The following is a 25,175-nucleotide window of genomic DNA, read 5'->3' on the forward strand; positions in this document are numbered from 1 at the left end:
AGTGCTCATCTTGTTTAAAAAGCAAACCTCTCAGGGCTCCTGGGTTAAAGCCTCTGCCTTCGGCTCGGGTCATGATCCCGGGCTCCCAGGATCAAGCCCTGCATCGGGCTGTCTGCTCAGTGGGGAGCCTGCTTCCTCCTCTCTCTCTCTGCCTGCCTCTCCACCTATTTGTGATCTGTCAAATAAATAAATAAAATCTTTAAAAAATAATAATACTAGAAGATGAGTTTCAGGGTCAGTGTATGTAAATTCTAAATAATTTGAATATTGAAACTTTAAAAAAAAAAGCAAAACTCTTGTCATGTTGAATTTTTGGCATGTGGCAGAACTTAAAATACTTAAAATTAAAGAACTTAAATAATTAAAAGAACTTAAAATTAAAGAACTTAAAGAACTTAAAATACCAGGTAAATACTATGCTGACACTCTTGTGATCATGCTGGGAAAAATAAATACGTAAGTAATGAAAAATTCTACATTTATAAATTAAAAGGTTAAACTTTGCTAAAATGCACTTTACAAAGAACATGGCCTCGGTGGGGGTGTGGGGGGGAAGGTAGCTCAGCTTTATTTATGAAAATCACTGACAAAACAATAAAAAGCCAGAACAAAAACAACATTTTTAGTTACATATGAGCTGAACTTGTATATTTCTTCGTGAATTCGGTTTAAAAAAGAGAACTATCTGAAATCAGCAGTTGGTAGGTCCTTAATCCACTTTTAAGTCTTTCCCCACCAGCATGGCGGTCACGGGGTGCATACTTGCTTTGTGCTCTTGGTAGGTACGCACGGCCTGATGATGGCTTTTGTCAAAGGCAGCAAGGTCCCTGGCAGGGAAAGAAAGATGGATAATGACTGATTTTGGCAAGTAGTGTTTTATTTGGCAAGTATAACTTTATTATACTTGTGAAGTAAATGAAAAGATTAATCATAACTATATATATCATGGTTCTGTATTTCTCAGAATTCCTGCTAAATCCATAGTCAAAATAACTTCACCAAGATATTCTTTTTTTTTTTTTTTAAGATTTTATTTATTCATCTGACAGACAGAGATCACAAGTAGGCAGAGAAGCAGGCAGAGAGAGAGAGGAGGAAGCAGGCTCCCCACTGAGCAGAGAGTCCGATGCGGGGCTCGATCCCAGGACCCTGGGATCATGACCTGAGCCGAAAGCAGAGGCCTTAACCCACTGAGCCACCCAGGCGCCCCTCACCAAGATATTCTTAAATTCTGTCTTGCAGCCAAGATACAACTTGTTTCCCATCTACCAAAGCATTGCTTCCTTATACATCAAGCAACTTACTCTTCCAACTCATTGCAGCATTTGAATCAAAAAGGTTTGGCCTTACCAAAGGCTCATTTCTTATAACGTTTAAATAACTTCAGACTCTTTTGTGTCTGTGCCTACCCACCAATTATCTCTTACTTACTTTTATTTTTTATTTTTTATTTTTTATTTGACAGAGAGATCACAAGCAGGCAGAGAGGCAGGCAGAGAGAGAGGAGGAAGCAGGCTCCCCGAGAGAGCAGAGAGCCCGATGCGGGGCTCGATCCCAGGACTCCGAGATCATGACCTGAGCCGAAGGCAGCGGCTTAACCCACTGAGCCACCCAGGCGCCCCTCTTACTTACTTTTAAAGATCTCTCTGGGGACCTAAGATTGTTTTCTATTTCTTTCTTTTTCACCAGTGTCTAAACCAATTTGGCCCATAATAGGTAATCCATAGGCGATGTTTCTAAAAAGGCTAATGAAATTACTTCAAATTTTAAATATTTAGAACTGTTCATTCCTATTCCAAAATTATAGCTATAATCTTTAACAGATTTAAAAATAATATTTTTAGATGGTGTTTTACAAAGCATTTTAGCAACAGGAAAAGCATATAAGATTGTTCTTCTCCATTCCTTTTTTCGTAAGGGGGGAGGGAGAAAGAGAGAATCCTAAGCAGACTCCTAGCTGAGCGCAGAGCCCGCTGTGGGGCTGGATCTAACGGCCCTGAGATCATGACCTGAGCCGAATTCAAGAGACAGAAGCTTAGCCCACTGAGCCACCCCATGCAGTCATCCCCCCAGTTCCTGATCTAAATTTAAAGCACAGTCTGAGCTGGTTCTTACTTGAATAGAGGCCGTGTAAACTTCATTCGCCCTTGCTCAGTCGCCATTTTGAGAGCCAAAGGAATTGCTTCCTCCCATTTCGATTGAATGCAGAGCCGTAACCATCTGGAGAGAGGATTTTGGGGGGGCGTGGGGTAGGAAACGAGGAGGAAGGGGCAGGATATACAGGCATATCTGAAGATTACTTTTGTAATGATGAATAATCCCATTCTAGTTATGCTTACACCACTTTACATTATGTCTTTATTCTGAGAATCTCAAGTCCTCGTATATATAATTCAGTAACTGGAGAAGTGAAAAGGAGTTTGTTCTTGCAAGAGACCATATGTTTTTAAAAAGGTTTAGATTCTGTCGGTGCTCATGTACCTTATCTATATATACAGTTTCTGAAGGAATTAAACTTAGGTTTAAGACTCACACTACAAATTAGAATTAAGAAAGATTAACCACATAACAAAATTAGAGATTTCTAACTATTCCCATATCAGAGTTCACTTGGCTAGTTGTGGAAGAATGCCCATTACCTATTCAATTTAAGAATTAGGGATTCCTAATTCTCTTTTTTTTTTTTTTTTTTTGATAAGGCAAGAGAAGCTTACAACAAATTCTAATAAAAAAATTAATACTATCATCTTACAGATAGCACAACTATTCCTCAAAGACCACTATCATTATTTATACAAGTGCAGTAAATTTCACAAGGATCTCTTCAAACTCATGTATGTCTCAGACTGCTTTCCCTTTCTCTACCTTTTAAACTAGTTTCTACTTTCTTCCACAGAGACAAGTTAAAATGATGTACCTGAATCGTATTTCAGAATTGTTAATGGCATTCAAGTTGTACACCTCTTGCATTCGCTTTATGTGCCCCAATGGAAGAGGCGCCTAAGAGCAAAATAAAGAAGTACGATGTATCATTTCAACAGGATTCCTTGGAAGAAAGGAGCTGGAGAGAAATTCTTAGCTGGATTAAAACCCTAAATATTTTATAATATAGAAATAAGTCAGATAAAAAGAAAAGAAACAAATGCACACTACAATAAATTTTGTGCAAACTTATTCTGGATAAGGACGTTCTGCTGGGAGCAAAGGGATGACCTAATTGGTGAGATACACAGAGAATTAGATGAGAATTATTCTCCTCAGACGTTTTAGCATATATGAACACTAACTTTCTAACCCTTTCTAGAGTCTTTCAGGTTCTTCCTTATACCTTTTAGATCTTAAATTTATTCCACTCTCCATGTTAAACCACAGTCCCTTAACTGTTTCCTCACTGATTGCCCTCAGCTTTTTTTTTTTTTTAAGATTTTTAAAATTTTTTTGACAGAGATCACAAGTAGCCAGAGAGTAGGGCTGGGGTGGGGGGGGGAAGCAGGCTCCCCACTGAGCAGAGAGCCCGATGTGGGGCTCGATCCCAGGACCCTGAGATCATGACCTGAGCAGAAAGCAGAGGCTTAACCCACTGAACCACCCAGGCACCCCACTGCCCTCAGCTTTGTCTTTGCATATTTCCTATGAAGTCTCTTTTGCATGATCTCTATCCCTACAAAACAGCTTTTTAAACTTTTCTATTACAGACCCCTTTGAAAACCTGATGAGTAGTATGGACCCTTTCTTCAGGAAAAAGAGATTTACTGTACAAACACAAACGTCCGTATACAATGGCAGGGGGTTCACAGGCCCCCCCGTACCCATCTTACCATGCTAACAGGCGGAGCAAGTCTGGTGAAGAAAGAAGGGCAGCTCAGTCTGGATAAGCAGGGAGGCTGAGGGGCTGCTGGGCCGGTGGCGACTCTCCTCTCCCAGCACAACCCATCCTACGAAACTCTCCCCACGCTCGGGGAAGCATCTTTGCTGGGAGGGCTAGACCCTTCCCAAATCCTTTGCCCTCAGCTAAACTCCAAGCCCACCCTGGTAGGTCCACCGGTTGAGGTCACCTCCTAGACCCCCAACTTTCACTAATTTTTGCCACACCTCTTCTGGAGACATCCCGTCAGGTGCTGCAGACATTTATGAAACCTCAGTGACTTGATGCCCTAAAAATGGATTCTTGCAAAGCCCCTGTTGCCTTAAATCCTATTCTTCCTTTTGTGTTGCTTCCATAGGAAAGTCTGTCCAGTCTTCTCTACTGCTCTCGAGGTCCTCAGGCCCAAGACGGTAAAGACCCCGTCACTTTCTCCCTCTCAAAATGTAGCCTCTCCTTCCCATTTCTCATATTCTTTTAATTACCTGGGTTTGAAACCTTAAAATCTGCTTGGACTCCTTCCTGTTAACCGCCAAATCCAGTCAGTCACAAATCACATGCCTTCACCCTTCAACCCTGCTCATCTGGCCTATTCCCTCCTTTTCTCCCCCCCTGCTTCCCCCTCACAACGTGTTCTCCAAGTCTCCCCAAGAATTTCTCCACCCGTGTTCCTCATGTTGATCTACCGGCGGACTCTTTGATAACCCACCCTCTCATCAAATGACTTTCCTGTTAAAAATGTTAGCTATTTCCCTACTCTACCACCTACTGAAACAAAACCCAAGATTCTTAGCTTAGCATTCAAGATTCATCACATTTGATCCCACTAGCCGTTCTAGAATTATCTTCATTAACTTCCACAACATTGAGGCTTGTGACTCCCTGAGACCTCTGCTAATGTTGGGCAAAGCAAGCCCCACTCCCACAAAACCTTTCCTTGACAATGCCACTCGGAAGGGAATTCTCCTTCACTGACTCAGCTTTTCTCAACTGGTACCTAAAATATGCCTCCTTTTATTGCCACATTTTGTACGTGTGACCTTTCCTACTAGATTATAAGCTTTTTGAGGACATGGTGTATTTCTTTCTTGCATATCTTCATATTCTCAACAACACTAAACATAATAAGCATTCAACCGGTGTCTTTAAATGAATGAGTTTTAGAAGTTATTTTTTTCCATTAGTTTTCACGCTAACATTTTTTTTCCCCCACAAACTGGGCTTGACATAAATGCCGTGCTTTTTTTACACCCGTTGTAATTTCTCATGTTTTGGACTCGTACTTACTCTCTGGAGCATCTGTGCTAAAAATTCGTTCAACTGATGAGAAGAGAGATCCTTCAGGTCTGCTGGGGTGAATGAATTTAAATCCTCTTCTTTGGCCTACAATAAATGTTACCTGGTTATTTCCATTCATGTGCGATTTAATAATATTTATTGGCTTATTGGACATAAAAGTAAAGATTAAGAAAAAGACAAATACAAGGACACCTAAGGTGGTGAAAAATATATTTCAGCCTTAGCTACTTTAATAGTTTCGAGATGATGTTACTATAACTTAAAGAGCTGACATGATTCCTAAAACCTGTATTACTTAAGAGAAATTAGACTATTACTAGAAAAAGTGGGAGAAACTTTTGACATTCTTTGTACCATTCCAGATATATGGATTTTCAAAGTAAAGAAAACATTACAAAAGCATATCAACTAATTAATAGGCCAATTAAAAAATCTGGGTAAAGGATCAAATTGCACAATCTCTTAAATATCACACTAATGAACTGGTAGGACCACAAACGGAGGTTTCCCTCCATCCCCACACATTCTGCTTTTCCCAGGTAATCTTGGAAATCATCTAAGAGAAAGAAAAGTCGGTCTGTACTTTTCTATTTAGGACTCACTGCCAAAAATCTTGAGGATATGATTAAGAAATATTAAATAAAGCTTACCAAAGTATTTTTAATTCTTTAAAACCAGCTTTAAATTCTTTTAAACTAGGGTTTCCTTTTATTATTTTTAATTTTAACTCCAGTATAGTTAATATATACTGTCATATGAGTTTTAGGTGTACAATATAGTGATTCAACACTTCCATTTATCACCCGGTGCTCAATGGGGCAAGTGCACTCCTTAATCCCCATCACCTGTTTCACCCATCCCCCTGGCCACCCCCCAGCCATCAGTTTGCTCTCTCTAGTTGAGAGTCTGTTTCTTCAGTTGTCTCTCTCACTTTTTCCCTTTGCTCATTGGTTTCTTGTACTCCACATAGGAGTGTGATCGTACAGTATCTGACTTATTTTGCTTAGCATTATACTTTCTAGCTCCATTCATGGCCTTGCAAATTAGATTTCATTCTTTTTTATGGCTTATGATAATAGTCCATTATAGATGTATACCATCGTAGATATTCCTTATCCATCCATCTGTCGATGGACACTTGAGTTGCTTCCATAGTTTGGCTATTATAAATAATGCTGCTATAAACATAGGGGTGCATGTATCCCTTTGAATTAGTGTTTTTGTTACTTTTGGGTAAATACTAAATAGTGTGATTACTGGATCATAGGGTTGTTCTATTTTTAACTTTTTGGGGAACCCCCCCTACTGTCTTCTACACAAACTAGGGTTTGTTTGTTTTTTTTAAGTTGAAAAGAAATATAGGCAGTGTTTTAAAAATCAAACAGGGCCGAATGAAAAATTCCTTTGTTTTTGCTCCGTCTTTCCTCAGTAACCAATATTAATAGTTCCTTGTTTATCCTTCCAGAAAACTTAATGTATAAATACATATCCTTGTAAAGAAATATTATTTTACACCTTCCTCCCCTTTCTATCCCACTGGGAAACCATACCTTAGTGTCAAAACTTACAGATCTCATTCTCTGCTCAAAAACGTGGAAATTTAAACTATCTATTAAAGACCTATCATAAGTGGTAAAAACATGAAAAGCAGTAGAATGATAAGCCCAAGGTCAAGGTAATGGTTACCCTCTTGGGAAGGCAAGGTGGGCAGAGAGTGGATGAGGTGGGGAGCGGGCGCTCCAACAGTCCCGGTGAGGTTTCCTTTCTTAGGTTGGCGGTGGGTACACAGGCTTTTGTTTTACAGTTGATTTTTATACCTTCAAACAGGTGATATACATTTTTTCTGTTTGCTTTTACTTAATATGAGAAAACCAACTGGGCGATCACACAAGGCAACGAGTCACTAGTGACTCCGGAGATGACAGCGAGCCCTCAGTCTGTCCCCGACACTGCCCACTCCTACTGACACTGCCCTATTTACAGTCCTCCACCTTGACCGCTGAGCCTACAGGAGTTTCTAAGCAGAGATCAGGAGCAGTTCCACCAGGGGGGGCTGGAATACATTTTTCAGATGAAAACTGAGGTCCTAACACAACACATTGTTGTTAAAAGACCCAGTGTCCCTTGGATTTCTCTTTCGCTTTTTTCCAACGACACGTCTGTGAACTACACCGAACACGAGATTCAAGACATAGGAAGAATAGCGAACCATGATCTGTGGCAAGATGTGTTACCAGATTTCTCACCCTGCATAGGGATCAAGCTTTCCTAAATGATTTGTCGTACGTAATTAAATCCCTCCTCTAATCATCACTTAACACCTCTGGTCCCTGTGGTTATGACACTGAACGCTGGAAGCCTACCTCTCCCGGCCAGGTACTGACCATGCACATGCAGACGTGCGTGACTAGCCTGCCTAGGGTGGGGGGTGGAGATAGCGGCCTAGATATTCTCTACCCCACTCGAAAAGATCCTGACCTACATCTAAAAAGTTAGTAATATCCTGACTTTGTTATGATGTTGTAAGAATCTTCAGAAAGATGTTTATATTTTATTTTAAAGGACAGTATCTCTTCCCTGGGGTTTTTGGTTCCATTTACTTACTTACTCCGATTGGCCTTACTCCTGATTTTTCTTCCTCCTTCTGGCTCTCAGAGAGTTCCCCTCAAAACCCAGAGCTTTCTATGCCTCTTTCCTTATCTCGCCTCTCCACCTAGGCTCCATGTTTCGTTGCTGCTTAAAAAAAAATAAAACCTGTTCGAACTGTGTCCCTCCCACCCAGAATGTCCTCCTCTACCTCCTCCATGCCCAAACCATGCTCAGTCCTAGCTGAACTACCCTCTTCTAGACAAAGCTCTCCTCCATGCTGCAGCCAACCTCAGTGCACTTCACGCCAACGCCCCCCAAACCAGGTGCAAGTATTGGCTCTTTCTGGTGACCTCTTGTTACTTCATCTGTGTCTTTTTCATGCTACGCATCACTTCCTGTTCAGTATCATTATTTATTTCTAAACTTTAGGAATAAGTGTCAAAAGGCGACATCTAAATTTGTTGCAGTAACAGCATGAAGACTAGCAGAATATGCCAGCCCCAAATACACCGATTCTTTTAGTGCAGGCTCTTGAAAAACAGGAATGGCAAGGAGAGGTTTTCTCCCAACTGCACACAGATTTTCCAAAAGGAACCCAATTGTCCTAGATCCCCTCCCTGGGAGTTTCATCAATCAGGCAAGATTGACTCTTATCAGGAACAACAACAAAAAAAAAGCTGACACCACACCCAGACAAACTTTGTCCCAATACTTATTTATTCTTCTAAGGGCCCATTTATCTTTCCTAAAAATCCTTTATTTTCGCCTAAAAGGCTTCTCTTTTCTTACCAAAATGGTATTTAATCCTGAATTCTGAGCCACCTCTGAGTTACTCATTTTTCCGTGGGCCCCTCCCATGAATACATGAGGTAGACACATGGATACCTTTGTTTTTCTCCTGTTAATCTGCCTTTTCTTACAGAGGTCTCCACTAAGAACTCAGAGGGTGCGTGGAAAATTCCTTTTCTTCCCCTACAAGGATTATTCCTACACTTTACGCTATTTTTCCCAAAAGCATTACCCAGGGCACATCTGCACTCTGGTTTCTAAGGGTTCTATTTCAGGAAATGCACAAAGCAGCTCTTTCTAGGAGGTTCCATAGCGGTCAACACTAACACCGGCAGATAGAACCCAAGTGCCCCTGTTCTTCCCTCACAGGTGACACCAGCACTCACCTAAGATCATTTTAGATTCACCTGTATGGGTAAGGGCTATTTGAAGCAGTATCTTACAAATGACTGATGAGAAAGAGAACAGGCAAATATTTCTCCATACCTTTTTTAAGACTTGAAGCAAGAAAATAAGAACTAATACCACCAATATGTATTTGCTCCCCTGGGCAAACTTAACTTTACACACTGAGGGCTGGTGTACTACCTCTTCAGACAAACTTGACTTATGAGTGACTTTTCCAAATACTTGAGTTTGTGAATCAAGTATCCACCCGCTCCCGTCCCCACCACTGCCTTCCTGAGTAGAGACATATTTGTACAATTCAAAAAGGGGTCAAAATCACACGTTAGTACTCACAGTCATCCACCGTTGACTTAAGGCAAGGCAGGCATTTGTGAGAGTCATATCATAACTGCAAGTGAAAAAATACCAGAGATTCAACTTCATAAAAATTACATGCTTTTCCATAAGTGTAAAGTTACAGAACATACTTAACTTTCCAAAGTTTTTTTTAAAAAGACTTTATTTATTCATTTGAGAGAAAGAGTGAGAGTCCAAGAGAGACTGCATGGGAGGGGGGCGGGGCAGAAGTAGACTCCCCGCTGTGCAGGGAGCTCAAAGCAGTGCTAGATCCTAGGACCCTGAGATCATGACCTGAGCTGAAGGCAGACACTTAACTGACTAAGCCACCCAGGTGCCCCTCAAAGTTCTTAAATAAAGCTCAAGGAGGCACCTGGGTGGTTTAGTCAGTCAGTGTCTGCCTTCAGCTCAGGTCATGATCCCAGGGTCATTGGATCCAGCCCTGCATTGGGCTTCCTGCTCATCGGGGGAGTCTGCTTCTCCCTTTGCCTCTGCCCCTCCTCCCTGCTCATGTGCTTGCTCTCTCTTGCTCACTCTCTCTCTCAAATAAATAAAAATAAATGGAGAAGAGAAAGGAGTCAGAAGGAAAGAGAGAGTGAGAGATAAAGGAAAGGAAAAAGGAAAGGAAAGGAAAGGCCAATCAGGAACTCCTGACTGTTGGAAACAGGACATCTTCTACCTGACTTCAATATACTGATGTCATCAGAAAACTTGGAAATCCAAGTGGTTACCAGATTAATGAAACACCTGATTATCCTCCAGAGAGAAAGCCTCACCACCTGAGGGAAGATGGTCAGATGCTTCAGTAGCATCCGCTGAAGGTGCTGGGACCCAGGTGGGCACGTTTAGGGTTTGCTGTGTGCCAGGCACAGTTCTAGGGGCTCATGACAACACAAAGTCCTTGCTTTCATGGATATTACATTCTGTTGTTCCAACTATCTTCCAACTTCGTAACCATCCAACAAATCTGTGAGCGCCTATGTGGCAGGCACTGCTCTAGACACCAGGGAAAAATGATGGTGTCATGAGAGACCCTTGGGAGACTCCGAGTCATCATGTGATGATTTTATTTCTCTCTTTTCAGAAGAAAGTGAAAATAACAAACTCTTAAAGCAAAGCAAATGGCACTAAAATCTGTGTGTTCTTAACTTAGAAAATAAATCCCCTGTGTTGCAACAACAGTGGAAGAGACTGTATAAGGTATAATAATTCTTGCAAAACATCCCTCTTTGTCCATAAATGATGCTTGCTTGCTGTGAAATGTTTCTATTAGAGAACAGTGGGGGTACCTGCCCCTGTGGGCCTAAATGACATGAGTTTTGATTAGAAGTTGCCTCTGCACCTCTGAAAGAGAGTTTGAGCCCTAGGGGAGATTATTAGCCAGTTAACGCAGTGCTCTCCTTTGAAGTAGCTGCCAGTTAATCTTCATGAAGTAGTTGGGCTGTGGACTACAGAGAAAGCCTTTTGTTTGTCTCCAAGACCAAATGGGATCAGAGGCAGTAAATTGCTCAGGCAGTAAATCACCTTCAACTAGAACATTCCTTAGCACTGATTTCATAAGGAACAACAGAACCACACAAAACCTCTGCTGATCTCTTTCTGGGTGTCCTGAAATTTCCTTTTCGTTGTCATAAGAACTAGGTAAGGATTAGCCAGGGGAAGGGAAGCAGCCCTTACTTATGGCAAGATCCTAAGAAAAGCAGGGAGCAAAACCAGGTAGGAGCGCAGCTCTCACAGTGCTTCAGTGTCGTGAAGGAGAAAGACTTTATCACACAAATTAAAATTACCATGTGGTAATAGCAATGAAGAGGCCATACACAGCACCAGGAAACCCTAAATAGGAACCGGACTTGGTCAGAGATGTCAAGGAATATTTCCATGAGGAAGTGGATCTTGAGCTGAGATTGGAATGATCTGGCAAAGAGTACTGCCGGAGGGGGGTGGAGGGGACAGCATGGTCCCGGCTGGAACATGTGGTAGTTTGCATCCTCACATGACACGCGAGGACCAGAGTTTAGGTCTCTGATTCAAGGGTGGTATAAAAGGCAGTATAGCGGAGGGGTAAAGACTGCCAGGGTTTGAATCTCAACCCTAACTACTTACTGTGCAAACTTCGGCAGAAGACCTTTACCTCACTAAGCCTAATGTGCCTCTTCTGGAAATGCGGCTGACATCTTAGAACACTGTCATAATGATGGACATTACACTTATACAGGTTGTATTTCTTACTTCAGAGGTGTTGAAAGAAAGGAAAATATCTTCTCTGTATCACCATCCTTCAGCTGAAAGGAGGCATTCCATCATGACTTGGAATTAACTGAATTTATAATTCATGGAAATGTTTCTTTTGACCTCAGGGTTAAGGGTCAAACACCTACAACATCTGCTCTGTAACTGGTTACAGCTTAAGGAAGTCATCAAACCCTGTCGAGTATCTTGAGGAGCCCAAGAATTCTGGAGAGTGAGAAGGAAACCATTAACGGGAAGGACTGACTTGGGTTTTACAGGAGGCATTCCAGGAGAATAGAGCCACGCATTCCAGTCAACTTGATTGAGAAGATCAACCTGTGAACACAAAGAACACCAAGGTTGCTACGGAATAACTTTTTCCATTGGGGGTGGGGTGGGGGAGGTGTGACTCTCTAAAACTTTTAGGTCCTCAAATCTATAATTTACCTGCACTAACATGTTAAGATAACTTCTAAGACTCTTTCCTAAAATAAATTTATATTAATCAGCATTATTCTGTTAAATAAAGCAGGAAAATTAATTATATACAAGAACTAAATTTCTGAAACCTACTATTGCAGATCTCTCCAAAATATTCACGTTAGTTCATATTGTTGAGATCACATTTTACATAGGAAAAAGTACCATGAAAGGCTGAATCTTAAATTCTAAACCAGTACTACTATGAAGGAATTCAAATCAGCCTAACAAATAGCCATTAAACACAGGTATATTGGGCATAGAAAATAAGAAAGCTTTTTAAAAACAACCTTATCTTTAAAGTGGGAATACAGGAAATCCTTCCAGTCATCAGTGGTTATGCTCTTGTAGGAAAATTTTTCAACATAAGCCTTTAGGAATCCTAGGAAAACCTCTAAGAGTTTAAAAAAAAAAAAGTTGATTAATGGAAAGGTAACTATTGAACATTTTGGGGGTGCTTGGTATGATACTCTTGACCAGGGAGAACAGAGAGCTTTCAGAGAATAGGGAAACCAACAAAGGCTTTAGGGAGTTGAAGAATGTTCAAATCAGGTTGTAGGACTTAAGCCAGGCCTTGAAAAATATATGTAATTTGGTGGAAGGGAGAAAAGAAATCTGAATGACAAGAGGCCAATGCAATGAAGAAACAGAGAAGGAACCCACAACATAAATTCTAAAAGTAATGGCCTTAGTGTGACCTGAGAGGAGGAGAAGGAGATGGGACAGGCAGAATGCGTGTGGGTGAGGGAGGGCCTTCGAAGTCCATGGACAAAGGATAAGAGCCCAATGCCCAGTCAGTAGGGGAAAGTTACATGTATTCAGCACATCTACATCATGGACAGCTACAGTGACATTAAAGGGTATAAGGTAGATTTCTATGTTCTGACATGGAAGGATGTATGTGGAACACTGCTGAATTAAAAAAAAAACAAAGGTAGAACAAATGTGTGTGTCTATGTGTATAAAGTGATCCATTTTCTTATTTTTTTTTAAAGATTTTACTTAGAGACTGTAAGTGCTAGTGGGGAGGAGGAGAAGGAGGCTCCCCACCTAGCAGGGAGCCCGATGTGGGGCTTGATCCTAGAATGCTGGGATCAGACCTGAGCCAAAGGCAGACACTTAACCCACTAAGCCACACACACGCCCCAATGATCTACTTTCTGTAATTAAAATATATTTATCTGTCTGTTTGTTCATTTATGCTTAGAAAAAGACCAGGAACCATGCACACCAAACTGCTAACATTGGTCATCTGGGGACTGGAAAGGGGCTGAGGGACTCTTCACTTGTCATGCTTAGAAACTTCTGTACTACAGAATTTTTTTCAAGGAGTATATACTATTTTCCTAATTTTTTAAAATATTGATGAGTTTTCTGGGGCGCCTGGGAGGCTCAGTTAGTTGGGCGGCTGCCTTTGGCTTGGGTCATGATTCCAGGGTCCTGGGATCGAGCTCCGCATGGGGCTCTCTGCTCAGCAGAGAGCCTGCTTCTCTCTCTTTCCCTCTGCCTGCTGCTCTATTTACTTGTGCTCTCTGTCAAATAAATAAAATCTTTAAAAATAAATAAATAAATAAATAAATAAAATACCGATGAGTTTTCTTTAAAGTCATGCAACACAGTTTTGCATTCAGCTTATTCAAGGTTTAAAGTAGAGAGGTCACATTAGAAAATGATACAGGGGAGCCTGGGTGGCTCAGTGGGTTAAGCTGCTGCCTTCAGCTCAGGTCATGATCTCAGGGTCCTGGGATCGAGTCTCGCATCGGGCTCTCTGCTCAGCAGGGAGCCTGCTTCCCCCTCTCTCTCTCTCTCTCTCTGACTGCCTCTCCATCTACTTGTGATCTCTCTCTGTCAAATAAATAAATAAATAAATAAAATTTAAAAAAAAAAAAAAAAGAAAATTTAGCAGCTACACACAAAATGAAACAAAAGAATAAAATGAGACCAAAAACAACAGTTAAAAATTTTCCTTATTCTTCACATTGCCCTCAAAAACAAACAAACAAACAAACAAAAATCAGAAAATGCCAACTACTTGCCTGGACCCCCAAGAAGTTGTTCAAGGTAAAAGAGTAAAGCAAAGCCCTTCTCGTAGGGCACTGAAGAATATGCTACATCGGGGTCCACATTCGTCAGATCAACCACAAGTTTGGTGTAAGGATGTGTATCTCCAAAAGTCTTTATCTGCAAGACACGAAATTAGATGAATGTTCAAATATGGATACTGGTTATTAGCACGCAAGCAAGCTAATAAGGAAGTATGACTTCGCTCAAAGGCATAACTTTAGGGGAACTTACACTGGAAGACTAGAAGTTGTAGGGTATGTTAGCACAAATTTCTCTAAGTCTGTTAATGGAATGCCTACTTGTGTCATGTTCCGTGGTATTTCCTGTTCAGTAGTAGGCTTTATTCTTATAAAAAACTAGGAAAATGTTTCAATGCCTGGTCAGCAAATTCAGCCTTTGGAAGGGAACAATGAAAAATTCAAACTAAGTAATTGTATTAATGGCAAAGACCCAATGAGGGCCTACCAGTCATGAACATGACATTATACAAGATAATAACTAGCATGTATCAATACCATATTATACCAGGGCGCCTGGGTGGCTCAGTGGATTAAGCGTCCAATTCTTTTGCTTTGGCTCAAGTCATGACCTCAGGGTCCTCCAACTGCGCCCCATGTAGGACTCTGTGCTCAGCACCAAGTCTGCTTGGGGTTTCTCTCTCTCCCTCTGCCCCTCCCCTCTGATGTAGGCCCTCCACCCCTGCCACTCTCTCTCTCAAACAAATAAATAAAAGCTTAAAAAATAGAATATTATACCAGTATCTGCTTGATTTTCCACACCTGGCTTTCTTGTTGCTACTTAGGAAAGCTAGTTTACAAACTAAACTTTCAAATGCCTGTACAACTTTGGAGAAATGCTTTTCGAAGCATGACCCACTTACCGAATTCTGTAGTTCTCCCCATCCTCCCAGTGCGTGAAAATGTCTGAACTTTTCTCCAAACAGTCGTCCACAAATGTGGCGTTCTAAATACACAGTATGTCCTTCGTTTAACCTAAAAAGTTTTTGTTTTTTTTTTTTTGTAAATAAAATAAAAACAGTGACACAGCTGAAAGGAACAAGAAATTTAATCAACAAGGTATTTTCTTTTTGGCTTTGCTACAGAGTAAAACATTGTAAAGCATGGACACTACTGTCTAAGCAGATTCTGCTCAGAGCAATGGAAAATGCAGCCACCCGGACGGCAGCGGGGAAAATCCAGCCACAGTTCTCGTTTTCTGTTCCCATGTATTAAAATGTGATGCTACCAGCACTAAGTAAGAAGCACGAGCCGAATACTCTTACTCCTCCTAACACTGACAAGCATTGTGAAATTTTTAAAACTGTCTACCTAAAAGATGACGACAAAGAAAAACAAGATATTTCCGCAAAACCAATTTGGAGCAGTGGGAGGCAGGGAAGGAAATTGATAAGAAGAACCGATAAAGAAAAGTAATCATAATTTAAAAATCTCACCAAAAGTGGTCCCAAGTTTTGTTGGTCACTAGATTTCCTGTCCAGCTATGAGATATTTCATGTGCGATAACCTAAAGTAGAAACGTATAGTAAACAGTGGAAGGGATTAGTAGAACGCATTGCCTTATTCTAAAATAACTCCATACATAAGCATTCTAGTTCTTTCAGTTCCACATTGTTCAATTTCTTTTTAACATCAGCTGAGATATTTAGGGAGTTAGTTGAGCAAACAAATCATCACTTAGCCAAAGACAAAAATATAGTTTAAAAAATTAGAAACAAGTTATTTAGAAAATATTAAATGGACACATCACTCCTTTAAAATGCATTTCATAAACATATGAAGAAATCAGACCATAAAATGTTATGACGTCTATTAAATCTAACTGTTAATGTAACAACCCCCGAGTTATCTTTTATAACCGTATCTTCAACATAATAATACAATGGATATTTTAAAAATCAGCTGAATTCTTAGTTCTTTGAGGGTAAGACTGCGATAATAAATTTTAACTTACGTTGGAGAGTGACTTGTCTCCTGCCTAAGAAAGAAGAAAAGTACCTTAGTATTCAAATTACAGACTACATTTAAAAGACTGCCTACATCAGGATGTATTCCGACATTAATAGTGCACTGTATTTCTATTATCGTACTCAAAAGGGGTTCAAGACATGCAGGACTAAATAAATAAATAAATAAATAAATAACATGACTCTTTCTCTCCCTCATCTGGGAATTTTTCCAGGACCAGGAAGCCCAGCATACCTATCTCTAACTTCCAGGAAACATTTCTCCTTCCATTTTAAAAATATCTGTTCTTATTTCCTTTATGTACCTTATTCTCGCCTAATTACCCACAGCATACTTACGAAGTCTGCAGTGATTTAAAGTAGCATACAAATAGCATAGGCATATAAATTATATACTGTAGGTCTAATCCTTCCCTATACATGCTAAAGTGAGTTTTTGTTCGTTTTGTTCGACCCGCCCCTACATGCCCAGTGTAAATGGTCTAGTTTCTCTGTCTGGATACAGAATTTGTCCCTACATTGGTGTGACACCACCTCCCCTCCCCCACCGCCCCCATACACCTTTGGTTCTCGTCTCCCTAATGGCTAACTTATTTCCTTTTGATAAAATGAGATGACCAAAATAACCATAATAAGCAATAATATCAGGAAGAGGAGTTATACAAATAAGAGAAAATATTGTTTAAAAAAAAAAAAGATGATCAGGAGCCTAAGGCTCTTCACATCCAGCTGTACATGCGAGGAGAACTTAGCCGTGCACACAGACAGGCTCACACTCACCAGCAGAGTGGGAGTTACGAACGTGAGGCAAGGATTCTCCATGCCGCCATAAGGGAAGGACGGCGGGAGGACTAACAGGTCATACTGCCCCCATACATACGGTCCTCCCAGATCTTCTGCAATTTTAAGCATAGATTCAGTCTGGAAAATGAACGCATATATATTTACATGTCTTAGTCATTACAGTGATGAATTTCTTGAAAGTACATATCGCTTTCTACGAAGGTTATGAATTAAGGATGCTCCTTTTAAATAATACTGATGCAAAAAAAAAATAACAACTGCAAAACCACAAAGAATAAGAGATATTTGATTCTCTGACCACATCACTAAACACCATTGCATTTCATACTTAAAGTCTTTTTTTTTTCTTAAAGATTTTATTTTTATTTATTTGACAGACAGAGATCACAAGTAGGCAGAGAGGCAGGCAGAGAGAGGGGGAAACAGGCTCTCTGCTGAGCAGAGAGCCCAATGCGGGGCTCGATCCCAGGACCCTGGGATCATGACCTGAGCCAAAGGCAGAGGCTTTAACCCACTGAGCCACCCAGGCGCCGCCATACTTAAAATCTTAAATCTACTGTCTACCAGGATTATTAAAAAGGGTAACTCTATGACCAACCTCAGAAAATTCGTAAGCAGACTTTTCCACCTGCTCTTTCTCAGACCAAACCAACGTTCTTGGGCCAATTTGCCTGCAAAATTAAAAAGCTTAATAAAAATGAAGTTCAAGACACATTATTCATTTGGTTCTAGGAAAGAGCTAAAGTAGTATATAAAAAGCCCAACAGTAGTAAGATTTACCATGTGCTCTGGGAGGAGGGGAGGTTTAACAGCTTCTCTGAGATACAGTCCACTGCTGTGTGCACACCAGAAAATACGCAGTTCTCTGAAGAGGCACCGTCTGGGCCACATGAAAACAGAGATGTAAGGTGCCCCCGAAGATTAGCTAACTGGCTCTGGTAAGAACTTTGGGGATCCCCCAGTCAGGCTCAGTAAGGGGTTATTTGCTATGTACTTAAAGGTTGAACACTCACAGAAGAAGAAACAAATAGAAAAAGAAGGAAATCCTGTCACGTGCTAGAACATGGCTGAAGCTTGAGGACATTATGCTGAGTAACAACCCAAGCCAGTCATGAAAGAACAAATATTTTGATTCCACTTAGGAGGTCTCTAAAGTGTTCAAACTCATAGAAACAGAGAGTGGAATGCTGGTTACCAGGGGATGGAAGGAGGTGGAATTGTTGTTTAAAGGGTACAGAGTTTCAGTTTTGCAAAATGAGAGTTCTGAAAGTCTGTTTCACAACAATGTGGATTTACTGGGCGATACTGATTACTGGGCCGTACCCATAAAAATGGTTAAGAGAGTAAATTTTGTGGGATTTTTAGCCACAGTGTAAAACCAGAAGAAACAAATAGAAGTGCGTATCACTTACAAAGGACTAGAACACAACAATATTTTTTTCATCTAAATTGCGTCCTAAAAATTTTCTGCGGAGCCAAACCCCAGACAACAAGATTTTGCAGAGATGTCGTGCCCCAGAGAGGCAGTAGACTCTAGAGGAGCCGCTTCTCCAAATTTAAAGTGCATACTGATGATCCCGGGAGCTTGTTCATATGCAAATTTTGATTTAGTAGCTCTGGGATAGGACCCAAGAATTTGCATTTCTACCCAACTCCCAGGTGATGCCAAAGCTACCAGTCTCTGGAACCATACTGGGCAGCGATGGTAACCAACCTATTGGCCAACAAATTTAATGAGAGCCCCAAGTATGAGCTGCATATATCATTTTAAGTTGCCTAGCAGCCACATGTGAAATAAACAAAATGGAAGCAGATGAAATCAATTTTAACAACACTTTGTTTAACCCAATATATCCAAAGTAGTATCATTTCCAGATGTAATCAAATAAAAATTACCAATGAAAGAGTTGACGTCCTTTTTTTCCTACCAAGTGTTTAGCAATCTAGTGCGTATTTCACACACATCGCAGGCCCCATGTGGTCAGCGGCTATCCTGCCTGACAGGGCACATGTTTGCGGCGTGGGCTGCAAAGTCAGCCAGCCTAGATCTCGGTCCTGGCCCTGACCCTTCCTAGCTGTGTGACCATGAGGCGGTTATTAATACTCACCGAGCATCAGTTCCTTTATAGGTCAGATGGGAAAAGCAATCCCATCTATCTTTTCCACGGAACTGGGGGGATTCCGTGCCCTAAAGCTTGGGGGTCGGCACAGGATAAGCCCTTGTAATGGTCGGCACTCTGACAATTCCTAGAATCATCATCTAATGAGTGTTTCCCATAGGCTGGGAGCTTTACCTATATTGGGTCGGTTAATTCTCACAAAAATCCTTTGAGGTACATACTATTCTTTCCAGCCATTAGGAGAAGAAAAGGAAACTCAGATGTGAGCTGCCCAAGGATGCTCATAGTAACTGCTTGGAGCTGGAGCTGGGTTTGCCTGACTTCTTGATCTTGTCCACATTTCTGGCAATTTAAAGAAAGTAAGACCTACCCATATTCTTAATTTTCAGCTGTTTAGCAGTAAGACTTAACAAAAAATTAAGAAGGAAGGGCACCCTAGCTATTGGTAAATTTTTAATAAAATATCTTTTATTTCTATAGTATTTATAGGCTTCCATGTGCTTTTTTTTTTTTTTAAGATTTTATTTATTTATTTCACAGCAAGAGAGATCACAAGTAGGCAGAGAAGCAGGCAGAGAGAGGGGGAAGCAGGCTCCCCGCTGAGCAGAGAGCCCGACACGGGGCTCGATCCCAGGACCCTGAGATCATGACCTGAGCTGAAGGCAGAGGCATAACCCACTGAGCCACCCAGGCGCCCCCTTCCAATTGCTTTAACATATCTTACCTCACTTGTTCAGGGAAAGGGAGATATTGCAATTTCAAGGTTGAGGAAATGGAAGTTAAGAGAAGTAACCAGTTCAAACTTGTATTAGAATCCAGATCTCTAACTAAAGGCAGAGCATGCTCACTCTGGAATACCTGGAAAAGCTGAACAGTGACTGGTAAAGGCTTTTTTCATTTAAAATTCATTGTTATTTACATTTTATAATTAGATTTGAATATTTGCAGCTTGATATCTTGTGATGTGCATAAATGAGCTGCTAGTTAATCCTGCCAGAGTTTCAAGATACTTCACGCTTAATCTTTTTGTAAACCTCAAAATTTGTTCAAAAGCTCACCTGCTTTCTAAAGCTCCAACAACTAAAGCAATCAAGTAGCAGGGCATGGGCACCTAAAAGGAGCAAAAAATAAATAAATAAATAACACACACACACACACACACACACGAATTAGTGCTTAGAAATGTTAGAGTAAGACAATCCATATTTAAATGTAAATTCCTTTTCAGATCTCACCGTTCTCATTTTTAGGGAGTTAAATAGTTCAAAATTGTGATGTAAAACATTTCAGAACATCTATTCTCTTTTATTTTACTAGGAAAGGCAGTCTGACGTGAAAAACATGCCTGCACATAATATTACCAGGTCCATATCAAGCATTTCTCAAAAATTAGCCTATAAGAAGGAACTGTGTTTTTTTCTAAAGTTTTTCGGGTTTTTCCTTGACGTGAAACAATTTTTTTACTTCCCTTTTTAAAAACCACTCCTGGTATATTTGAGAGACATATAAAATAATCCAGCAGTAAGAGGAAGCTGAAGGTTTGGGAGCTTGGAATCCCAGATACTGGTTGGGAGCAAAACTATACTGTGGTTCAATTACATGTTCTGTTAAGAAGGTCAATTTAAAAAAAAGCATGTGTAAACACACGCAATTCATTAAAGGTCAAAGATACAAGTCAAATTACCAGCTACATAGGAATCTTAACCTTAAAGACTGTAACAGAGTTGTTTTTTATTTTGTTTTGTTTGTTTTGGTCTAATGTAGGTCCTCTGTTTATAAACACTAACCACAGGCCTGCCCTGTGGTAGGAGGGTGGGCAAAGTTGAAACAACAGAAAACCTGCTGCTAACTGTGATGAGAGAAAATGGGATCAGGCTCTGTGCCCCACTTTGCTTATTCAACTACCCCTTTCTTTAGTCCAACTCTGTGAATAGAGCCCAACATTTCACAAGCACAAAAGAAATGAAGAACACAAAAGACCACAGAAGCTGCTTTCTAAGTTCTGAAATATTTCAATTTGCAATAATCGTGCCTCGGATAAACCTCATTGGCTACGATAAAGCAATTTTGCTCTCTGGATAGGTAAAAGCTATTTATAGTTCACCAGCAATGAAAACAAAAATGTAGGTCTTCAGATCTTACTTTTTGGCTGAATTTATAGATTTTCCTGCTTGGGTCTTCTGGGTCAGGTGCTTCTCCATCACGAATGGCACTCATAAGTGCCACCAATTCTTTAGGGACAGATACCTAATCAAGAAGAGAAGTCATTTCCAGTTCCAAAGAAAAGATTCTATGTATCCTTAATTTTTATATGTGTAAAATAACAGATTTCCCCCTTCTTAACTATGCGATAGGCAGTGAGCCCAGTAAGTTTGGACTTAGCAGGTTTATAAATAAACTAGCAATAAATAAAACTGGCTTCTTTAAAAATGAACGTGAATTATCTATCCATTCATCCATCCATGTTAAGAGTATTTGGTAGAAACTAGATTAAAATTCCAGCTCTGCTACTTACTAACTGCATGGCCTTGGAAAATGACCTGCCTGAGCCTCAGTTTCCCCATCAAACAAGGGTAATAACCTCACTGGACTGCAGCAAAGAGTAAATTACGGAAGAACAATCCAGCAACCTTCCTGGCAGGGCTGGCCACCTGTGTCCTCCTCCACACCCTCAAAACAGATTCACAAGGTTGTATACTCACTTTAGGACAGCGAATACAGTTTTGAACAGTTTTATATTTAAACCATAAACTTGGAGTTACAAATCAGAAAGCTTTTTAAGGGTCATGATTGTGAGAAACTAAAAATTATTGCCCAGAGCTGTGAAATAACTTTCTCTGGGAATTTGTTTGGAAAAGATGCTGACGGGGCAGAACTTAGGGTCATTTAAATGTATACCCAAGCTCTATGATTCTGAAAGTTTTATTTCTAAAGAATGCTAGAATCAAGGACTAGCCCTCCAATATTAATGATCTAGCAAACATACATCCCGTGAAGTTCTAGACTTTCATATTCTTCTTGCCTGGCCCAGTATTTAAAGTTATTTTGGAGGCAGACACAGAATCAGAACTTCCAAAGCCAGTACTACAACAACCATAAATCTAGAGCTAAAAAACACTCGAGAAATGATTTAGTTCTGCTTCCTCCCTTCGTTTAGGCAGTGGTGTGTTATACAGATGAGACAACTCCAGGTTTTGAGGTCATAACACTTGCCCCAGGTCATGCAGTCAGTAAGTGTTAAAGAGTCCAAAACTGGAGATTCTTTGTCTCCGAGTATACAGTTTTCTACAGCACTATACATACTAGGTGTGGTTCGGCTGTGCGACGATCTTGGAATCAAGAAGCCCCCATAAAGACAGGTTGGTCCCCAATTCTATTTGCTTGGTCCAAGTAGGTCTGGCCTGGGACCTAGTATGTACATATGTAGGTAGGTATATATTTAGTATCATTTAGTTAGTTAGGACTCACTTATTATTATAGTCCTTTTTGTAAAATGATTAGCAGTACCTACAAGAATCAGGTGGAAACGTTCAGGTAAGTCTGCAATCTAAGCCTGTTAGGGGACCTAGACAGAGGTTCACGTGGCTATAGAGTGCATTTGTAGAACCTATAATCCTACAAATGTTAATTTTTAAAAGTTAAAAGGCATTGTCCCCAAATTTTTGTCTTAAGATCTGCTATTCTGAATTCCCTTTAAAATCAGAATAGTACCCATTTCCTCTTACTTTTTGGCTGAATTTATATATTTTAGAAATGTTCAAAACTGCCTTTAGAAAGAGAGATGCAGGGGCACCTGGCGGGCTCAGTCACTGGAGCGTGTGACTCTTGATCTCAGGGTTATAAGTTCATGCCCCAAGTTGGGTGTAGAGATTACTTAAAAATAAAGTTTTTAAAAGAGAGATGCAAAATGAGGTCCACAGCTTCTTTGTTATTTTTCATGTAGAATTTAATTAAGTAAAATATTACTAACTATAAAAATCCAACTCTTCACTCTGCTTATCATTTATACCACATTTACTTACATGAGTCATTTAATTTGGTTAATAATTTGTGATACTTACCTCTGCACTGTAGGTTAATTTCACAGAAGGAGTGTCCTGACAAGGAAGAATTGCTCTGCAGTGGATGGCCTGGGAAGGGGGAGGGGAAAGAAAAAGCTATTCCCCTTTCTTATAGATCAAGTTAAGAAATCATTAAAATTGCAGCACTGCCCTTAGACACGTTCTTTTTAAAAAATATGTCTCACATTTTTTTCAGCTCTTTTGAAGGAACAAAAATAGACTTGTGGATAGAAAAGTCTGATTTCCCATTTTATTTTTTTTTAAAGATTTTATTTATTTATTAGAGAGAGAGAGAGCACAAGCAGGCAGAGGCAGAGAGAGAAGCAGGCTCCCCACTGAGCAAGGAGCCTGATGCGGGTCTCGATCCCACGACGACCCACGGATCATGACCTAAGCCAAAGGCAGTGGCTTAACCAACTGAGCCACCCAGGCGCCCCTGATTTCCCATTTTAATGTACGGTCAATCCTCACAGTTCAGTTGAAGCATGAAGCAATGTTAAGCATTGTTTCCTGTTCACCGCCCTGAGTAACAGCAGTGCTCAGTGAGATGCTATTAGGGACCCCGAGGAAAAAAAGGGCTCTTTAGTGAAATAAAACTGAGAACCATGCATACTACATTCCTGTCTTACAGAATCATTTGGAGCATTAGCCTCCTGGAGACTGAAAAGACCCACAATAAAGAAACCTGTTTGAATTCTTACACTTGTTTTAACAGGAAACCATCTTGTTCTGGTTAGTTATTAACATCTAATGGGACGCCCATGTTCTGAGGAGAACTGCGTGGGGAGTGTTGCTAGAGGCTTGACATTCCAATCTTGCAGCAAACTTTGAAAGTAAAAGAAGAAAAGGAGGGAAAAGAACAGCCTTTCTCAATACCATCTAGACTCCTATTTACATTTGAGTCTAAGGTTGTGTCTATCACTTAGGAATACTGAGAGGATTAACTGTGCAAAGTACCTAATAAAAACTTCAGTAAGTGTTTAATGAAATGAGTTCCTTTAATTGTAAATTATTTAATTACTAACAGAATTAGGTTTTTTTCCCCTTTTAGAAGGTAGTTTAATATGTATTACCCTTGTGACAGATTGTCTCTAATGATAGGATTCTTTATTCTTAGTTTTTAAAGAGAAAACAGAAATAGTTTAAATTGTACATTTAATATGTTTACATACCATATACATTTGTTAAAGTATAAGGAAAATCTGGAAATGGCTGCACACCTATCTCAGTGATGGTTACTTCTGGGCAACAGTGTGTGGAGAAGATTGAAAAATCTGACCTTTCACTTTCCATTTCTTTACTGTTAACATTTTTCATAACCAGTACCTATTACTTTCATCTTATTAATTTTTTCCTTTCTATTTTATAATGATTTCTTGAGTGCCCACTCAGGAAATATGACCTAGACAGTCCACTTTAAGTGGACATGATTTCAAACTGAAGGGCGTTTCTTTTTAAAAGTGATATATGAATGTGTTAATAATGAGGTATCAATGAAAATGCGTATCATTTTTATTTTATTTATTTATTTATTTTTAAAGATTTTATTTATCTACCCGACAGAGAGAGAGAGAGAGATCACAAGTAGGCAGAGAGGCAGGCAGAGAGAGAAGGAAGCAGGCTCACCGCTGAGCAGAGAGCCTGATGCGGGGCTCGATCCCAAGACCCCGAGACCATGACCTGAGCCGAAGGCAGAGTCCTAACCCACTGAGCCACCCAGACGCCCCGCATATCATTTTTAGAACATAAATTAAAACGTTGTCTTAGGGAAGACCCGAGTATCCATAAGACCACTGTCCACTTTGCTTCAGTAAACTGTGCTGGGAGTCTTTTTGTACAACAAGTCATTCCAGATCTTTTTTACCTGGCACTGACTAAAGAGATAGGGGTGTTCCTTCCCAGAAGTTTGTTCAGGAGTGAGCCACTGAAGAGCCGAAGACTTTGGAGAGGTCTCAAAAGAAATTTCTATAACGACTTCTTGATTTCTGTATGCAACAAACAAATACATTAGTAGAGTATAATTCAATCTAACTGAAGTTTGAATTCATAACACAAAGACTAAATGATATAGATAATAATTGATAAGGTCTTGTTACTGATGGCAAGTCAGCTGTAGGAATGCTGGGTCCTCAGTTCCTACCTGATGGCTA

At 40.2% G+C, this 25,175-nt stretch overlaps 1 protein-coding gene across 1 annotated transcript in view; it reads right to left on the minus strand.

Moving 5' to 3' along the window:
• Nucleotides 1-545: 545 nt before the first annotated feature.
• Nucleotides 546-25,175, minus strand: part of LTA4H (leukotriene A4 hydrolase) — a 33,014-nt gene continuing 8,384 nt past the window's right edge. Inside the window, exons 3-19 of the mRNA XM_047741666.1 lie at nucleotides 24,890-25,010; nucleotides 23,026-23,094; nucleotides 21,107-21,211; nucleotides 20,023-20,075; nucleotides 17,443-17,515; nucleotides 16,821-16,961; nucleotides 16,028-16,051; nucleotides 15,510-15,580; nucleotides 14,937-15,048; nucleotides 14,029-14,173; nucleotides 12,283-12,386; nucleotides 11,778-11,848; nucleotides 9,281-9,335; nucleotides 5,150-5,245; nucleotides 2,918-3,000; nucleotides 2,116-2,220; nucleotides 546-827 (exon numbers count right to left, since the gene is read on the minus strand). Of these exons, the coding sequence (XP_047597622.1) occupies nucleotides 710-827; nucleotides 2,116-2,220; nucleotides 2,918-3,000; nucleotides 5,150-5,245; nucleotides 9,281-9,335; nucleotides 11,778-11,848; nucleotides 12,283-12,386; nucleotides 14,029-14,173; nucleotides 14,937-15,048; nucleotides 15,510-15,580; nucleotides 16,028-16,051; nucleotides 16,821-16,961; nucleotides 17,443-17,515; nucleotides 20,023-20,075; nucleotides 21,107-21,211; nucleotides 23,026-23,094; nucleotides 24,890-25,010 (1,546 nt within the window). The 3' untranslated portion in view covers nucleotides 546-709. The remainder of the gene's footprint in view (nucleotides 828-2,115; nucleotides 2,221-2,917; nucleotides 3,001-5,149; nucleotides 5,246-9,280; nucleotides 9,336-11,777; nucleotides 11,849-12,282; nucleotides 12,387-14,028; nucleotides 14,174-14,936; nucleotides 15,049-15,509; nucleotides 15,581-16,027; nucleotides 16,052-16,820; nucleotides 16,962-17,442; nucleotides 17,516-20,022; nucleotides 20,076-21,106; nucleotides 21,212-23,025; nucleotides 23,095-24,889; nucleotides 25,011-25,175) is intronic.

This window comes from Lutra lutra, chromosome 8 (assembly GCF_902655055.1).
Source record: "Lutra lutra chromosome 8, mLutLut1.2, whole genome shotgun sequence".
Lineage (NCBI taxonomy): Eukaryota > Metazoa > Chordata > Mammalia > Carnivora > Mustelidae > Lutra > Lutra lutra.